General features: G+C 42.3%; 1 protein-coding gene across 4 annotated transcripts in view; it reads left to right on the top strand.

Annotated features, from left to right (window-relative positions):
* bin3 (bridging integrator 3) overlaps window positions 1-19804 on the top strand; it is a 47151-nt gene that overhangs the window by 14325 nt on the left and 13022 nt on the right. For 2 of the 4 annotated variants that reach the window (XR_015086980.1, XR_015086979.1), the window contains exons 5-9: window positions 1018-1154; window positions 6153-6193; window positions 13870-14011; window positions 15852-15986; window positions 17726-17914. Coding sequence is in view for 2 of the 4 variants with exons in the window: in XM_086032066.1 (XP_085888192.1) it covers window positions 1018-1154; window positions 6153-6193; window positions 13870-14011; window positions 15852-15986; window positions 17726-17872 (602 nt within the window). In the remaining 2 variants the exon portion in view is untranslated. Of the gene's footprint in view, window positions 1-1017; window positions 1155-6152; window positions 6194-13869; window positions 14012-15851; window positions 15987-17725; window position 19804 lie in introns of those variants that run through there. The other 2 variants (XM_086032066.1, XM_086032067.1) reach the window with 1 other exon arrangement.

Below are 19804 nucleotides of genomic sequence, written 5' to 3'. Positions count from 1 at the left end.
TGAGTGGTTATTTGTCATTATGTGTCTTGCGATTGGTTGGCGACTAGTCCAGGGCACGCCTCTTGTCCAAAGTCAGCTGGGATTGGCTCCAGCCCATCCTAAAACCTCATAAGGACAAACGCTATAGAAAATGGATGGCAGAGACTGCACAGTAATGTGTATAATAATGAAAAAAAAAAAACTTTGTTTGATCATCCTTCGCAGATACAGTAATTCAAATAAATAATCACCCCAGTCATCATTTGGCCCTAATAACCCACATTTCTATCTGCGTCATTTGAGACGAGATCACAATAGCATCCAGCAGCGTGTTACTTGTCAGCTGGCGTGAAACGCAAAAACACCACACCGAGGTAATTAATTGGTTGAAACGGGCCTCTGGTGAGAAGTGTGAAAACAGACCAGTGACTCTTCCACTTTTCGATAAAGGCTATTTTCACCACAGCCAACCTGTCATCGCGTGTCTCCCGCAACGCAGCTCATTAGTTTGGACACCGAAGCCATAATGTGCCGTGTATGCTATACGTCTAAACAAAGCGCAGTTTAACAGTAATTGGTGCCGTCATTGTTGAGGTTCTCGGCGCCTTGGTACATATCCGTCATGACGGCTGGCCCCTGTGATCTCCACAGATTTGTACAAAAGTGGCAACAGCGTGCCATCATTTAAGAATACTTGATTAGTTTATATTATGCTAATTTTCACACGTTACATTTTTACATGTGACAATCTTTCAGCCCAGTGGATTGATAATGTTTTCTGAATCTGATCATTTTGAAGAATTCATCCAGTCATTTTTTGATAATAAAATGATTGGAGCCTATTGATTATAATAATTACTTTTTGGTAGATTGTGCTTCCCTGGATAAATAAATGTTAAACAAAAAGTATGTCAATTAAATCAATTTATTTTTCAATACTTTCAAATGGAGTTCTGAGATGGAATGCAGCCAATATTGTGGCCAGTGAGTGTATATCAAAATTGTGACGATATTCTCATTTATTTATGTGTTCCTTAGCCATGTCGAAAGCGGCAGTGAAGATCTCCGCTGACCTTCTGAGTAACCCGCTATGTGAGCAGGACCAGGCCTTTTTAGAGTCCATGACAGCTCTGGACACCGCCATGAAAACGATGGACTCCTTCAACCAGGAGAAGGTCAGAATCACACTCGATCACGCTCTCTTTTGTAGTCTTGGCTCTTGGAACTAGCTTGGCACGCCTTACGCACCTTTGTGTTTTTTCGTCAGTGTTTCTTCTAATACCGTCAACTCCAAAGTTTCCCTATGTCTTTTCACTCTACTGCTTTTTTAAAAGCATCTTTGGCATCATCCCCTGTAGGACCAATCTGTTTATCAGCTGTGACTCACTATTCTCAAACACAACATGTACAACAGAGAGGCAATAGCTCGAAAATAAGCACATTGTTCATTTCTTTTATTTCAATGTAGAGCATATTTTTACATAAAATGTAAAATGTGCTTTATGTTTTCCTCCATCTGAAAAAGAGCAAAAATTACATTTCTTTCTGTTTTAATGTATAAAATTTGGGTAATGTCATCCAAGTCTTCCGAAAATACTTTATATTCTTTGATGTTAGAAGCAGAGTTTTCATCCAACCGGAACTCGTTGCTGTCAACACACACCCCTAAAAATGGGCTAGACACGCCGATGGCATTGACTATACCGTATATGGAAGCGCACTGTGGTCTGACCACTGAATAAAAGTGCACTTCAATCTGACATCGTTGTTTGCAGTCGCACAGTGACAGACACAACAATAGAGACAATGTGGAGTGAGAAAAGTGGTGCAATCTGAGAGGAAGGAGCTGATAACAAAGGTCATTTTAGCTCGCTTTATTCCTAAATAAACACGCTGGCGTACTCTTGTCTTTTCACAACATTTCTTCTTCCGTCTCAGAGTGTTCAGGAGCTTTGGAAACATGGCCACAGGTACCTCCGGTGTGAATCATAGTTGCACAACGTGTGCATGCTCAAGGCATAATTGGGCTATGAAAGATTGCCTTTTAGTAAGACAAAGCATCCAATACTAGAGACTGACATCAGACTTTTTTTTTTCTTTTGATCTGGCATTTTCCATGGCACTCTTGTTCTAAGATAATGATCTCTTACTACATTTCTAAATTACATTAAACAACATCTATCTTCTATACAGTCACTTTTTCCGTGGAATCACATGATTCTAACTCATGATGACTCAAACTTGATCAAGAAAGCAAAAACTCTGGGATTATCTCACAACACCTTTTTGGAAGTATTGATAAAGTGCAAACCACCACTGTCACCCGCAGGACTGGAGTGGGATATCATTTGCAGTTTGTGTACAACACATGTACATATATTCTGTTCTTTCTTGATTCTCAACAGTTGCGTATACAATGCAACCTTTGTTACGAAAAATGAAGCAATCTCTCCCATAGGAAATAATAGAAATCAAATTAATGTGTTCCAGACACCTAAAAATAATGATATGCATTTTAAAGAGACTGTAGTTTTACACACAGAAAACAATGTCAAATAAACATGAATAATTTGCGCATGTGCATGAGATGCTTCATGTCATGGCTAAATTCTGGGAAATGAGTGGCCGACTCGCATTGTTTTGCTACAAAAACTTTGCAGGTGTATGAAAACTGGTATAAAATAAACCTGACCAATACCGAATCTTACAAATCTAGTGCATACGAAAACCGAGGTTCCTCTGCACTCAAAACTCTATAGCTGATTTAAATTTTTATTATCAAAGGATAAATTACTCGCTCACATTTATGCACTCTATTTGCTCTCTTGCTCCAATAAGACTATTTTTAGGCCCTGTCTCATGCAAGTGAGCTAACCAAGCCATATACTGTACTGCTGGTCCAATAGTGAGTCCAACTTTTGTTACTACGGTGACCAGGGGTGGACCCTGAGCTGTGCAACTTGAGAACTTCACAAAATTCTACCAAACAAGTGAGGCATAAACATAAGTCAGTAAATCGTAAATCAGGTTACAACAATAAAGGAAAAACAAATCTGTGGTGTTATCACCTCAATGATGATATGCAAATGTCATATGTGGACTGTGGACTGTACTTCATAAGCACTGAACTTATCTAGACACTATAAAAATAAATAAATAAATAAATAAATAAAATATACATAAATATAAAAAAATAAAGCCTACCGTCCAAAATGAAGCCTTTTTTTTTTTTTTTTTTACGAAATTGCAGCCTTTGGCACTTGATTGCATTCTACTACAGTGGTATTCAAAACACATCCCCGGGACCCTTTACGGCCTCTCGTACAATTTTGGGTGGCCTGTGGCATACCTAAAAATAATGATGGACATGGCTCGCAATGGGGGGGGGTGGATGTCGGCAGCATTACAAGGGTAACTGTCGAAAAAATGGGGAATGTGATGTGAATAATGGAGAAAACCACCAACACTACTACTACTAAACTTTTCTAGATATGCAAAAGACAGATAAAATTGCACCTAAAGTAGTAACAGAATTTTTCTTCATAACGTTGTGGAGATCAATATAGTTTAGTTTCAGAAACAAAAATAGTTCCATCTTCTTTCCGCTTCATGTCAAGGTCTGATTTGTCAAAATATCACATGAACTCAAGTATGGTCAGCTCACTACAGATTGCTTGTGTTTTGGTTCTGTGGAGATGGGATTCAACTGCTGCTCAGTGGAGGGGCGGATCTATTCTTAGTGAGATACTGGTCACTCCAAAACCTAAAAAAAAAAAAAAAAAAAAATTCCCAAACTATTTGCCAAATCATCTTTAGCAATAGCAGTTTTTCAAAATAATCGCATTATATAGACAATGTGTAATTGCTAGCTTGATTGAACGGTCTTACCGTGATTAATAAGTTAAAGTCAAAAAATGTTGACATGGCCCTTGCATCTTTCTATTTTCTGTATGCAGCCCCTGGCGGAAAAAGTTTGGACATCGCTGTTCTACTACAATGCGATGTCAAATTGAGTTCCATTAATTTGCAGCCTTACTCCAAACGCACTTACAAGCAATTGAAAAGTCCATTTTTCATCATATGCGTCCAATCACATTTTTTCTTCCGCTCCCTCCATTTCAATATCACTATCTACACAATAATGTTGTCTCGTTATCTCCATAGCAGCAGTGTTCATGTTTTCAGTGAGCACGACGCGCAACCTCTCGTTTAGTCGGAAAAGGTTGTTGATGCTCAACAGAGTGCAGCGGTTTGTTAGATTTCGATTCAGCCAGACGCTGATCCCAGTACAGTTCCCCCGTGATGATGGACAACCTTCAGCTTGAGAGGAACTGACAGCTCATCACACCTGATATTCCCCCCTTCTCCCCGCCTCACTAAATAAACTTCCGAACCTTCATTCCGCGTTGACTTTTTGTAAAGTGGCTCAACCTGAGCTCAAGGCGAGAAAGACATGGCGAGCGTTTCCGCCGCGCCGAATCACCTCAGGTTTGTTTCACACATCCGCGCCGTGCCTGCGCTTTTCCAGCTGACTGCCGATTCCGACGGCACCCACAGCGAAAGCTTGGCGCTCCTGCAAAAACAGACACAAAAGCAGCCACCCTTGGCTCGGCTGCGCGTTGAGACGAGATGCTGCGCCGCGGGGCCCGCGAGTGAGCGAGAGCATCCAGCGCATGAAACGTGGAGCGATAATGAAGGCAGCAGTGGCCCAGGTCTGTGTGTTTATTTCTGGGGCTGAGGAGGGCGCGCGGCCCCGCCGGCGCACTGCTGCCGAAGCTGAGCCCCAGTGTAGATGGCGGCAGCGCGGTAGAGGATCCTCCGTTTGGAGGGATATTGATTTCCTCTGCGATCTGCGTGTATTTTTGGGAGGCCTGTGTGTCGGGCTGGCCTCTGCCCCGTGACTCACTGATGGAGACTGCTGCTTGAGCGCCGGCCTCGGGCTGCGCGGGGCCTCCGAGGAATAGCTCTGCCCCTCCTCTCTGTGGGAAGGGGCAGAGGGTAGAGGGCACCGGCATGCTTAAGCAAATCTGCCGCTGCGCTTCTCCCTCCTCGCCGCATGCTCTCACCTTTTAGAAGCAGCGGCGCCGGGAAGGAGAGGAGGGTGGGGGGGGGGGCGGGTTTGTTGGTGTGAATATGTAAAACAAAAGACCATGTGAATTCCCATACACATGTTTGTTATTGCTTTCAGTTTTTTTTTTGTTTTGTTTTGTTTTTTTTCCCCCTCCAACCACAATCAAGCAGTTTGCACTTGGAAATGTGCCTCAGCGTTACAGTGCCTTCTCATAGCTGGTCAGGGCATTTTCACATCGCGCAGCTGCGACCTCGCTTCCATTTGTTCGATTGCCTTATCAGCTGTCCTTCTTCCGATAGCGGGCTAACGTATGATAGCTCATCATCATCATCGCAGCTGACGCCTCACATGTCCATGCTTCCAATTGTCCTTCTGTCTTTTCCGCGTTTCTCGTCTTGATCCACTCTGCCATGTTTGCGCATGTAGCTCCAACTGTCATTTTGAGTCCTGAAGAAACTTCATGAATTGTTTGCCAACTTCTTGTGCTGAGGCTGGAGGCCTTGAAATGAGATGTTCGTTTACCTCCATTTAACACACATGCACAACCCAGACACCCCCCGCCCCCTCTCTTCTACACACACACACACAAATGCACACGCACGCCTCCCTCCTTTCCTCCTCACTGTTAATTCTGGCAACCAGAAAGAAATTGTATTGAGAAAAAAAAGATAAACTGTTATTGTTTAAAATGTTTGTTTGCAAAGAACTTTCATCTTGTATGGCAGCCTACCTTCCACAGGATTTGAAATCAGTGGGGCTTTGCTTTCATGTCCGTCCCCTGACAGTTGCATCCTTTTGTATATCAAGCTTGATGAATATTCAGGGCTTTCACCTCGGGGTTTGCGTGCAATAAAATCATCACCATTTTTTTTTTTTTTTTTTAATTTCTCTGCAAGCTTCCTCTACCCACTCTCCCCACACGCATTTCCCCGCTTTTCCTGAGTGCACTGTTTGAAATGTGTATATTGTCATTTGTGGGGCGACATAGTTGCTAATGAGTGAGAACTGTAGCAGGGATTTAGTTTGAGTGTAACTCAATTTGACAATTTGCAATTTCACCACCTTTTGATACCGATGTGTTTTCATCTTTTTTACACTGTAGGTCAACCAGATCCAGAAGACTGTTATCGACCCTTTGAAAAAGTAAGTCTTTATTTATTCATTTATTTATTTAAATAACCTGGGGTTGTTTGGTGTGGGGGGCATATTCTGAAGGTTTGTTCAGTTATGTGGTGTTTCAGTCCATCAGAGTTTTTTTGTTTTTTTGTTCAACGCGTGATTTAACATGCGTTTAATCGGCACCAATACTGGTGTCGACCTTCCCTAATTTCTAAATACTAATTCAGAAAAATCAGCTGCCAGCAATGCAGAAACACAACAGTACCGTTTTATGTTTTAGTATCTTAAGACATACTTTCAACGTGATAAGCGCATTTAAGGACGGGAAGAACTGCAGTGTGCTATTGTAAAAGAGAACAACGGTCGGAGCAGTGCCGCTGTGGCGGACGCGTGTCTGGAAGACCGTTTATACGGTTCTTATTCCTTAAAAGTCGCCCCCATCTGTGCAGGCAGAGAGTGCTATTCCATTCCTTCAGCCGCTTTCTTTTTTCTGAAACACACACACTTGGACACAAACAGACAGACAGGCATGCAAAGCAGAGGTACTTAAGGGAGTGGTTGGATGCTCCCACTCATCTTCCGGAGGGCTTGTTAAGGCTTTGCTTCCTGCCGTGGCTCCTCCCATGACTTTTAAGTGTATGCTGCTGAAGAGGGCTTGCACACTTGATTTTTTTTTTCCCCCCACAGAAGCATTTCATAAAAGCAGAAACAATCATTGAAAGAATTAAACTCAACAAAGTACCACAATCCCTTTGAAGACACGTGGGTCAGTGTTAGTGTGCGAGTCCTTTCGTTTCTCCTCCCGTTTGCTCCGGTGGTGGAGAAATGACAGGATGGAATGGTTCTAATTTCCTCTTCCTGGTGGGCGGCAGGCGGACGTGTGGGCCGGCTCAGAATATGGCAAAGGGCCCAGCTTCCTGGGCCCAGAACAGTGAATCGGTTGAGAGGAGAGAAGTGTCACAAGATGGTGCACGCTCTCAAGCATACTTAAGCATCCAAAGCTGTGAAGTTAGCAGTTCGAAGCTTTTAATGTCATCTCTTCATTCGTTAACCTGCCCGTCGCTCTAGAAACACCACAACAGCGCGACTTATTAGTTTATCCAACAGTCCGGCTTGCCTAAAAGCTACTATGTTTTTTTTTTTAAAGCGTCCATTAAGATTCCATTAGTGCCTCACTAATGAATATTTCCCCATTGTTTGCTTGGCATCTAAATACTATTAGTGATTTTGTGTTTGTCAGAAAGTTAATATTAATGGAAAACCTTCCACAATAAACGTGTGTATGTGGGATTACTGACGCCGTATCTGTTTAAAAATGTTGGTATCGAGTCTTAATACTCGAGAATGTGTAGTAAGCACACGCACACTCTTTCCTCTGCCGTCTCGGCCTCTGTCTTTTCTATCTTTTCGCCCAGATGTGCACTTAATCCACTCAGCAGGGTTCCTGAATGACATCACAGTGTTTGTTTGAGGGGAGGGGATGGGAGTGCGTGGGCATAGAAGCATTTTTGTTATCTGGGCCTCCTAACCTTACCCTTTGTACACTTTGTGGTAAGTCAAGTCTGTTTGGAGATTTGTGTCTCAGTTTGGGCTGGGACTGCCCCCGGTTTAGGCCTACGACCAACTGGAACCTTGTGCCTTAATTATGTCGTTAAGACGTTTTTAGGATTTTCCAGAGTTCCGATTCTGGTAAGCCAATACAGTAGAACTTTTTCATGCCAAATACAATCCCATTTCAAAAAAGACGAAAATCTAACCTTTAATGCAAGTGCATTTATTTAGGAGGGGGTTACCGGCCACATTAAGAAATAATTATTTTACATCAAATCATGTGTGCCAAAATTATTAGCTTTTGCCAACAACACGGCACCTAATCTTCTCCTATAATGTTGAACATGATGGGAGATCTTTGTCATTTCCTCTTTGCACAATCTCTCAAAATCATCCAGCGACCAGGCTCCTCTCCTCTTTAGAAGCCTCCACAAGGTTTCAATGGGGTTGAGGTCTGGGGACTGAGATGGCCATGGGAGGAACGTGACTCTGTGTCTGGTGAATCATTTCTATAATTTTCAGTATTTCAGCTTCTGCTATAAAAATTGAATTTGTGTATTTTACCAGGGATACCAATAATTATGAAGTGCATTGTATTTAGGGGTTCAAGCCTTAACTCATTCTATCCCAATGACATATTTATGTAATTTCACAGAGGGTCTGAGAAAGTCTAGTACTGAATGAGTTATGCAATTACAATCACTTTTAGGGGAGAATCAATTATTCTCAGATTTTCCACTACTCTAGGTCGAGGTATTCCCCCCGAATAGCTGTGTACTGTGTATTAAGAAAAAAAAAATAATTTGAAATGAAATGTCATAGAAATCGGGACAACCAAATATTTAATTGTGCAAATTCAATTTGTTTAGGAGGCATTTGGGGGAAAAGGAACATCTAATAGTTGTTTAAGTAAAATTTTAGATTTTTTTGTTGTTTGTTTGTTGGTTTTCCAAAATGGAAAGAACAAATCTATTTCACAAAAAACATACACACGTTTCATTTGCTTTCGTGGGCCGGATCTTTCTTAGTTGAGAGACTTTGAAAGTTGAGCTGAAGTTTCACGCGTGATGACTGTTCAACCTTAAGTTTTGGTTCAAATTTAGAAGCTCTATTTTTGTTGTTGTTGTTTTTTTAGGTTTTTGGGTGGGGGGTTTCCAAATGTTGAGGTTGTACTGCAACAGTGTTTTGGACCTAAGGGTGTTTGCTGTTGCTTTTTTTCCAAACTAGCAGCATGTGTGAGTTTTGATCAACAAAGCATAAGGCAAGTTGCAGCAGATCAAACTCCCACTCACATGTTCGCCACACACACGCACACACACACACACCCCTACACACACATGCTCAAGAGGCCAACTGCTCCTGAAGCAGGTGGAAACCGTTTTGCATGCACAAGAGCACATTTAACTCAACTTCCCCCTCTCTATCCCTCTTCACTTTTGGAGCTTAGCGCATAAACAATTCCTCCTTCTGTCCTTCTTGTGGTCTGATGTGTATTTTTTGCACTTGTGAGTTATGTGATGGCGCTGGCAAGGAGGGACAGCCAGCTTCCTAGACCCGAGGGTGTTCAGTCCAGACTTTGGCTTGGCTCGCTGGTCCAACTGCCCCGTTTGTGGACTGGCACCGCTTCATAAACACGCGTTCTCAGCCAGATGCTATTTCCATCCTGTCTGTTCACCACACCCTGACCTGTCACATGGACAGCGGTGGGTGCGCTCCCGGCCCCCGGCCTCCTCATCTCCACCGAGCCGACCGCATATTGAGGACCCGGCCAGCTGACCGCTCTCAGCTCACCCTTTGCTTGAACTAGCGCTGCTTCTCCATACTTTTGACACCACGGGCGGACAAACTATGGCCCGGGAGCCATTTGCAGCCCCCCGTCAATTTTTAGCAACCTGCGCCGTAAACGAGAACACGATTTCATTTGTTCGGTGACCAAACCCGTAACCGAAAACACTCATCTCAATTTATCTTTCCCCATTGAAATAATTGGAAATTCCATTAATCGTTCCCAGAACCCCCACGTCGCGAATAAAACAGACATTCAGATGTTATGTAATGAGAAAAATAGCACTCCATAATATTGTACAGTACTTTGTAAAAGTATACAGTTAGGACATTATCAACAGCAGTGTAAATTATTAAATACCCGGAAGAACACAGAATCGAGTGGAACCGGGTCCATCATTCCGGTTGTCCCGAAACCGTGCAGATTTTAGAATGTCGGTGAGCCGCGCGGAAGAGCTAGGAACGAAGTATGACCGATTTTATAAAAAAAATAAATAAAAAGTGTGCGCGCAGCCCCGGGCTCCTGCCGCCAAAGCTGCGTCGCAATAGCGAGTGGGGGCAAGCTTCCGTGGTCCTCTCGGTCATCCCTCCGCTAGCAAGCGGGGGCCGCGGTGGCGGCAACTGTGGGCGCGCGCCTGGTCCTTCCCACGGATCTCCACAGCGGCGGCAGCAATCGCCCTTCGCGGGGTCGGTGATCCTGCCCGGGTCGGCCTAGCCATAGAACTGACGAGATGCAGCTTATGACCCAAAAGTCAGAATCGGCTAAGTACGTTTAATGTCAACATTGAGCCAACAAGTTCAACACACAAATGCACATATTTAGCTTATAGCTTATAGCATAGCTTATAGCATACGCAGCTGCAGCATATACATCAACACTGTACATACAGATACATCATATGGTTACATAGACTGCTTAGATTAGATAGACTTTCCTTGCTTGCCCTTAAAATGCAGCGTTGTGATATATGTGATATATATATATATATGTGATATATATTTTCTTTCTAAAGCAAGACAAGGTTAGGCAAATAAATTGGTGTTCAGTAGCATGCTTTCAGTAACAGCTGCATTATTGTATTGTTTTGAACTTCTCAAAAATAAAGCTCTTGTGAAGAATAATACTAAATAATGCAAAAAAAATGCATTAAAATATACTGGTTGAAAACAGCCGTTTGCGTAATCCATGGTAAAGTTCACAAATAGTAAAAAGTTCATGAAATTGAAGAACAGAGAAGTTCATGTGATTTGTGCAAAAATAACTTTTTTGTTGTTAAGAATCGAGAATTGTTAGGAACCGGAATCGTCCAAATTCAAACGATGCCCAACCCTAACAAAGAGTATATGCCTGTCAGTATTATGGCGCCCTCATTTCATATGTAAATATCCGTTGTTGAAAGACTCATAACACCTTGTCACAGATGTTCGTTAGCCAAAATGTGGTGTTTTATGTCTTTGTTTGCATTAAGCGAAACTTAAGTGTTGTAAGGCAAACCTAGGTGGTTGTTTTAAATACACAGCGTTTAGCTCTTTACTGTCAAACTAAGCATAAAATAAACTTCAATAAACAGCTTGCAAGTCAAAGCAAATAAATCATCAGAACAACGTATCACGGAAAACTGGCTGAGCCACTTGTATGTCAAGGCACCACTGCACTAAAAATATCATTTGGCACGACCCACAATGCTATTTTTAAAAAAAAAACAAAGTGAGGGGGGCCCCCCACATAATTACTGTTACTAATAATAAAGCAATGTGGAACCTCAGTATTTATATGATTCAGTTTCCAATATTTTGGTCTCCAAATCTTTTTCCAAATTGTCATCCGTTCCGTTATCGTAGAGTTGAAAATGGTCCGTACCACACTCATCCGCCTGCCCGCGTGACCCGAGTCTAGCTACACATAAAGCATCCGATCATGCACAGTCAGCTTCGGAAAACGGGTGAGCCGTGATTGGTCCTTCCCTGAGCAGTTGTGATGTCATTTTCAATCGACGGAAGTGACAAAATGGCAGCCCCGAGAGATGGCTAAAAAGGGGTGGATTAACTCTTATTTCACAAATGCAATATTTATCAGAATGCCTTGTTTCAACTAGTGTGCTTGCATCGAACATATTCTAGAAAAAAAATATGTTTGGGTTGACTTCCCCTTTGACTAATTGCCTAATCACCTTTAACAGAAAGTTGTGACATAGCAATTTTTTAAGTGGCTATACACTACCAGTTAAAAAAATTCGACACTCCTTCTAGTGCTTTTGAATGAGAAAATGTTTGTCCAAACTTAAACGTGGTACTGTACTATACTGTACATCATGTCTCTATCTACAAATCTTGTTTAGTAAATCAAAAGTGAAAAATGTCAAAGCGGCCCTTGCATCGTTGACTTTTACTATAGGCGGCCCTTGTGAGAAATAGTTTGCACACCCCCGTTCTATACAGCTGAGTCACACAGAGCCTCGAATGTAGCAGTGAGACGTCACGTTAGCATCCAAGCGAGAGGGCACTTGAAACTCTTTTTACATGCTGACGAATGAAGGAGAACAACGGGCAGCGTGGTGTGTCATGACAAAATTGCCCTTTGCTGACAGGTGTTGCGCGCACGTGAGAATACGCTGAGCCTTAGCGTGGTGTCAGATCAGTTTTCCTTGCTGTGTCATAAATCGCCTATTGTAGGGGAGCCGTCATGCCTGGAGGGCAGTTACATAATGCCCTGGCACTGCAAGCATGTGCACACTGGAGCACAGATAGTAGACTTGAGGATCAACATCAAGCCCCGCCATGAACTGGGTCAAAGTGGTTGTTTATAAATAGTGTCGGAGCGTGGGCCGCGGGGCTGGGCCGGGCCGGGCCGAGCTCCGTGATGTCACTCCAAAGGCCACTCCTTGCGCCACTTCCTGTCGGAAACAATCCCCGCTTGTCTGAAACCGAGCGCGGGCGCACGTCACTTTTTACTCGCCCTACTGTAAGATGTGTAAAGGAGATAGACTAGTAATTTCGCAATCGCCGGTTGATGGTGGTTCCCCGCATCAGGGGCGAGAGCTGGCGCGCAGAGAGGAAACGTCAATCAGGAAGCCCACACGTTGAGCGGCTAATAACACCACGGGCAGCGCATTATGATCTTCTGTAGCAGAGTGAGAGTTCGGCTGAGAAAATGCTTTAAATGAGTCATTCAAAAAATAAATACCAAAAAAAAACCATTATTTGTACGTTTTGGTCAGTGACTCACCTATTGTAGACACCTCCGTGAATCATTTTGTGCCCTATTTACTGTCACTTTTACACTCCTACACTAATATTTTTGATAAGGACTTTTCTGTGTATCAATTTTTTTGTTATTCATTATTTAATATGAAACTGTTATTTCTGTATTTTCCTAACTACAAGTCACACTTTTTGTCATAGTTTGACTGGTGCTGCAACTTATATTCAGGTGCGCCGTCCGGTAAAAAACACGTATGTCCATTTTTTTTTTCAATTTTCTCATTTTTACATAAATGGTGTTTCCGCGTTACAGACATCCCATTAGTCCTTAATCAAAGCAGACTGAATCTGTGTTGTTTTATTTCAAACTAAGATATTTGCAAACATCTGTTTTTGCTCTGGAAAACAATGGTGCCGATATTCTGTAATTCATTCATAAAGATTTTATATTCTACATATAGCAATCGGGTGCAGGCGAAAAGGATGTGATTATTTGAGGAGAGGCATCATTTGCTTGAGGTGACAACGTGCATGGCGATTAATTGAGGCATGGTGTCTTTTACAGTGGCGGCCACTCTGAGGAAATGTCATCTTGTTTTTTTTCTCATCTGCATAATTGTCCATAAACGAATGTAACTGCAGTGTTTCATAATGGGAGGCCTTTTACTGCTTCCACGAATGGTCATACAGAAAGTAATATCACATTTGACAACATCCATGTTACTCACATTGCAAGTACAATAAATGCTATTGTGTGCAATGTTAGCGCCTCCCATTCAAAAGCAACACCATAAGCAGCGCAACAAGTCCCGCGATGAAGCTCCCGACTCTGTTGCTAAGTTACAGTTGAGTCTTCTCCTATTTTTAGTACCCAAGACTAAGATTCTCGGAGTAAGAATATACTTTCATTAGAAAGGGTGATAATTGTCTCAAAATGAAGAGTGTCATGCCTTTTTGAACTACAATAATCAGATAATAGAGGAAGCCTAATGCAAAGCTGTCCTCCGGGGTTTGACAAGTACCTCGACGGGGAATGTTATTTATTCATAATGACTTTTATCAACGTTGTTTGCAATACGAAGTTCTCATCTGCATATTTTACGCAGCGCTAGTTTTTCAGATTTATTGCGAGTGCGCTGTGTCTCACGCCGATGTTTTCCCAGGTACAGCGCCGTCTTCCCGAGCCTCAACATGGCCGTGAAACGTCGCGAGCAGACCCTGCAGGACTACAAGCGCTTGCAGTCCAAAGTGGAGAAGTACGAGGAGAAAGAGAAAACCGGGCCCGTGATGGTCAAACTGCACCAGGTACGGTGAGAGCGCGCTCCGCTCGATGGCGCCCCCTGCCCGCAGAGGAGCGGAGTGGCAAAAGTCACAAAACGTTGACTGGATGTGAACAAAAATAGTCGAGCACATGCCCGTACAGTGCATGCGCGCTCCTTCACCCACGCGAGCTCGCGAGCTCTCAAGTTTTCAAAAAGCCACCGCTGCACATCTACAGGCACGTAATTGAGAATTGGAGACACACACACACACACGCGCGCGCGCGCGCGGACGGGGGCCATTACCGAAGCGCGCGCATTCACGGATAGCGTTGCCTAAGCTATTGCCGCTAACACATCCTCACGTGGAGATCCACCCACACACATTGAGAAAAGCACCGTCAGGGGAACAAAGACTTGAAGAGGCCCCTGCGCGCCTGCCCTTTGAATCCCCATGCACTTAAAGAGACGATCCGAACAAAAACACGCGGATGCCGTTTCATTTTCGAATCAACTCGCTGGGGTGAAGAAACCATACCATCATAACGCAGCGCCATAAAAAAAACAAAACAACAACGACAATATGCTCCATTTTAAATATACCGTCTCTTTCTCTCCGCTTCATAACAAGTCTCACCCTCTCGCATATTCATCGTGCGTTGGGTGTCGACAGTAGACTGACTACCCACTAATACATTCACACACACGCACACACACACACACACATGGCTTGGTGGTGCTGGAGTCCACTCACAGCCAAGTCTGCCCACATTACCCACTCCTCCTCACTGTGGTCGTGATTACAGCCTTTTTTGCAGCTCTTCTCCGTGGGAATTAGGCAAATATCTTTCTCTGCAAAAAAGCCAGTGACGCCTCGCTGGTGATGCTGACTTTGCTGACAATGAACTATATTTTCCATAACGCGGCTGTCCGATATCAACTGATACTGTCGCCTTTTGGGGAGGGGGGGGATAACAACTTTTTATAATGATGTAGTTATTAAAGCACATCACAGACTGGTGTTATTGTACAAAACCAAAAAGTTAAATACAATTGGTGCCTTGAATAGACCCAGACTTGTCCCCGAAACCCCTGCACAAAAATCTCTTAACATGTTGCTTTTTTTTAATGAAGGAAAATAGCACTGTTACTTGATTGAAACGTACAGTAATAAGAGAATTAAAAAGAATGAAAGAGTTTGTGCATCATGATAATTCAGTGGGCATTTTAGTCAAGTTAAATTTATTTCTATAGCCCTTAATCACAGGAAAGTCTCAAAGGGCTTCCCATGCTTAGCTGACAGCATATAAACGACATCCCCTGATCATGATTGAGCATTGAACTGCTCTTGCTGATGGAAATACCTTCGCCCCCAGAGTCAGTGTAAGACATGCAGACATAATATAGATTTGACGATGAAACGGAGAAGACCTTTGCAACTTGCTGATATAATATTGGTCGATTTTTTTTTTTTTTGCAGAAGCTAAAGAATATATGCCTCTGGGTATTGTATGCTGTGTCTGCATGTGTCGCTGTCAAGTACAAGCTTTTTAAAGTTTGAAGTGCCGCAACCTCTGTGCTACTTTTTTATTAGCCTGTCTATGGTGTTTTGCATTGTGTTTTAGCATTAAGCTAGTGGATTTTGTATGGCAAAGTTATGTGGTTTGGTTCAATACAAACTGTTTGTTTGGTTTGATAACTTCAATTCGGAGTGCCGATAAAAAGGTTGAAGCCTCTTTTTGGTAGAATTGTCCTCAGTCTGCCAATCTCTCAACGTTCAATGATCTCGATCTCGTTAAAAAAAAAAAAAAAAAAAAAAAAAAAAGGCGTCACACAACAGCCACACGTTCTACGGCAAATGACAACATCTTGTGGCGTCCCCGCAGGCCAGAGAGGAGCTGCGACCGGTCAGGGAAGACTTTGAGGCCAAGAACAAGCAGCTGCTGGACGAGATGCCCAAGTTCTACCACAGCCGCATCGACTACTTCCAGCCCAGCTTCGAGTCTCTCATTCGGGCGCAGGTTAGTTACGCCTGACTCGTCGTCACGCCCCCTGATCAGCAGTTAAGTAAGTGAGCGTGTACGCCTGGTGGCGCGTCTCCTTCGTAATGCGATTAACCCCCCCCACCCCCACCCATTGGCGGCCCACACTGCGGCGTTCGACTCGGGAAGGCCTCATCTGTCTGGCTCCGGCTCGGCCCCAAACCTGAAGCTTCTCTCTTTAGCATCACCCCATCCCCCACTCCGGAGCCACCCCCCCACCCCCCCCACCCCCCGGCCGTGTCATTTCCTCCGTGGCACGCTCCTGATTAGCAAACGAGATTAGCTCAATCTGTGCTTTGAACTTGCAGGGCGGACACAATTGAATCTTTCAATTTGCTCCATTCCCAAAAAGTTGCGCTATGAAAGACGTGCTTCGGATGAGTGACGCGGTCACTCCGGAGGAAATGTAATTGACCATTTGAGTCCCATGAATGAGCGGTTACGCACATACGCAGGCGAGCGCACGTGGGTGGCCAGTGGACCTCCTTCGGTTTGGACCTCCACTCCCTTCTCCGACAGCCCGCTCTGCGCTCTGCCTCTCCCAGCAGCGCCGGCGCAGGCACAAAGGCCGCCTTTGTTTGCTGCCACGGGACGCTTGTTGGGACGCTCAGGTCCGACCCGTCCACCTGTACGCATGCCGATCAATTGACACGTCTTGCATTCTTCTGCGGCATGTGGATTCAGTTAAGAGAAAAAAAAAAAAAGCAATACAGAAGATGATTCTTTGTCCATTTCCCTCGTGATTGTCTTTGTTTCCGACACATGTGCATTATGAGCACAAGCTGGGAATTTACAGTACTGCTCTAAAATTTGAGGCCCGGTTAAATGTGTTGTTTTAGCAACGCTAGCAAGACTATGCATTAGGGCTGCAGCTATCACATATTTTGGTATTCAGATAGCCTCCTGAAAATTCTATTGACTACTCAAGAATTTGGATAAAAGTAAAATAATTAAACATTTTGCTTCGTTAAAGAATAAGCATGAATACATGAGGATGTAACACATTTCACTTAATAACGAACAACCTATTGGTAATCAACTTTTTTTTTTCCTAAATGTGAACTATTTTTTTTAACAAAAATTAGCAGATGAAATTTTGGGTTATGAGACAAAGAGACATCAGAGCCAAATTAGCGATTTTTGTATAGTACAGTGCACTAGTGGTTAGCACATCTGTCCCACAGTTCTGGGTTTTTGGATTTGAATCTCATCTCAGGCCCTCCTATGCGGAGTTGTCATGTTCTCCACATGCCTGCGCTAGTTTTCTCCAAGTACTCCGGCTTCCTCCCACATTCTCCAAACACGTACGGTGTTAGGTTCATTGAAGACTCATGTAGGCATTTGATCTAACAATACTCACAGGGATATATTCTCTATCCTCCGTGAAGAACAACTAGTTTCACTGCCGTACTGAGCTTGGAGAGGAGCTGAGTCCCTAGTACAGTATATATTTTATTTTTTATTTATTTTTTGTTTTTTTAAGAATCGGCCAATAAATCGGTTAACAGATTTTTTTTTCTTTTTTGCCAAATATTGGAATTAGTATTGGCCTAAAGAAATATATCATACAACAAAGCTAAATAAAAAAAATTCACCAAGAATTCTTTTTTTTTTTAAACAAATATTGTAATTCTTTAAGATGGAATGCAAATCTATTGAACTTCCACGTGAAATACAACTGAACTGTGCGTAGGCAGTGACTATTCCTCTCTCGGCAGGTGGTGTATTTCACGGAAATGTACAAGGTCTTCAGCGAGCTGACGGATCAGATCGACCAGGCGGGCCTAACTGACGAGCAGCGGCAGAGGGAGAGTGAGGCCAAGCTCAATGAGCTGCGCGCTCTCTCCATCGTGGCCGATGACTGAGACGGCGGACGCATTTGGGATGCGCCGCTGGGGCCTTAATGGGTTAGTCCTTCCCACTACTTGTTTTAGCGGATGCCACATTAATAAAGCCATCAGCCAACGCTACTACCGCTTTCCTCGAACGGTGGCCGTCCCTTTAATAGACGCTGTGCCCCAATTAGTGACGTAATTTGAGATAAAGGCGGCTTAGCTTTTTTTGAAGTCTGTTACTCACCAAAACAGCAGAACCTAACGAGTATAGTCATTCAGAAAGGTACGTTGAAAATCCACAGTAAATTTCATATTCATATTCAAATATCATAAAAATTCATAATTTTTTTTGTCAGAAATCATTCAGTCATTCAATGTGAATAAAGGAAAATCAGGTTGCCTTAGTCTGGATTATGATAAAATACATTTCATCAATTTTTAAAAGTTCCGTTCAAGTGTTTGAACTCTTGCTTTACAACTTTGAACATTCCCGTAACTTTGCAATCCATGTAGAAAGTATAATGATATATATTCATACCAACCATTTGAATCACCGGTTAGGTGCTACTATATTGGTTAGCAACAGTATAAGTAAACAGTCATTCAGATGAACACGTGTGTAGTAGTGTAATCATTTTATATAAAAGTATATTTATGATAATGAAATCATAAATTGCTATTGCTCTCATACAGACTGCTGTTTGGTCAACTAACTGGTCATTCCAGCTGTTACTACCCAAAACAACAGCACCTCACTTATTACTCCATATTGTTGCGATCCACCCTGTCCTGTAATAATGATTTTGTTTTAAAATCCGGATCACTTGACATCAATTGTAGTACAATATAACAGTAACTTTAATTATTCCAAAAATGTGTTTTTGTATGCAAGGTGTCTGCAATTTTCCACTATTTGATGTTAGGGTTTTTTTTTATCATGATAATCAGATACAATCACTTTTCTTGTCGAGACTTTTAGACATTTATTAACCCCCCACATGATGTTATATCGCCACTCGTTGACTGACATCATCAACGTGGTGCATGAAGCAGCAAAATGCAATAAGTTACATGAGGAAGTGAACAGACTGAACAGTTGGGCTCAGTCAAAATTAAGCCAAGTGCTCCCTCTAGTGGGGAAAAATATTTGTTCCCAAAGCATCCAATACTGTCTTTGCTATACACTGATAACACTTAACTCTGCTAAGAAGGGTCAGAGGTCACAGATGCACACTGGGTGCTCTTACTTTAACATATAGTGTCATACAATTGCCTTGTCTTTGACTTATTGTGTTGTCCATTTTAACTTAAGCTAACTATTGATTAATGAAGGTGTTTCTAGTGAATGAAACTTTATAATTTTTCAGAGTAGTAGGGCCACACTGAGAAGAAAACAAAATACTAGAAGTATAAGATATCAAAAACACAAGTATAAAGTTGAAACATGACACATTTTTTTTAATCTGAAAACTGTTTTATTGCAATATTGGATTTATCTTAACGTTACTGCTTATTTCTCATCTTCCAAATTCATCATAATCCTACAATAAACTTTTGTTGTAAGATTTTTTTTCATGGATAAATAACCATTTCTTAACATGAGATTTTACCTGTGGTGTTATTTTGTTGTAAAAATCATTACTTGAAAACTGATTTTAATGTCAGGATAAATGAAGTCATCTTACTAATTTTCTTTTTTTATTGTAAATCTATTTTTTACTCACCATTGACTTAAAAAAATACAACTTTACTCAAGTGTCACTACTGCTTTTTTCTTGTGTTTTTACATTTTTGTTTTCAGTGTGATCTTAATACACCTGTTAAACAATTAAGTCTTTTTTTTTTATTTATTTTTACACCAGTGAGTAAATACTTTTACCATCTGTAAACGTGATATGTTCCGTGACAGATCAGTAGCATTTTATTTTGCCTACAATAAGAAAATAAATGATCAATGAGAAC

The sequence above is a fragment of the Filicampus tigris genome, chromosome 5, assembly GCF_054856515.1.
Source record: "Filicampus tigris isolate MCC_2025a chromosome 5, RoL_Ftig_1.0, whole genome shotgun sequence".
NCBI classification, from domain to species: Eukaryota; Metazoa; Chordata; class Actinopteri; order Syngnathiformes; family Syngnathidae; genus Filicampus; species Filicampus tigris.
Note: the sequence above shows the minus strand (reverse complement) of the source record. Positions and strands in the feature narration are given on the sequence as shown.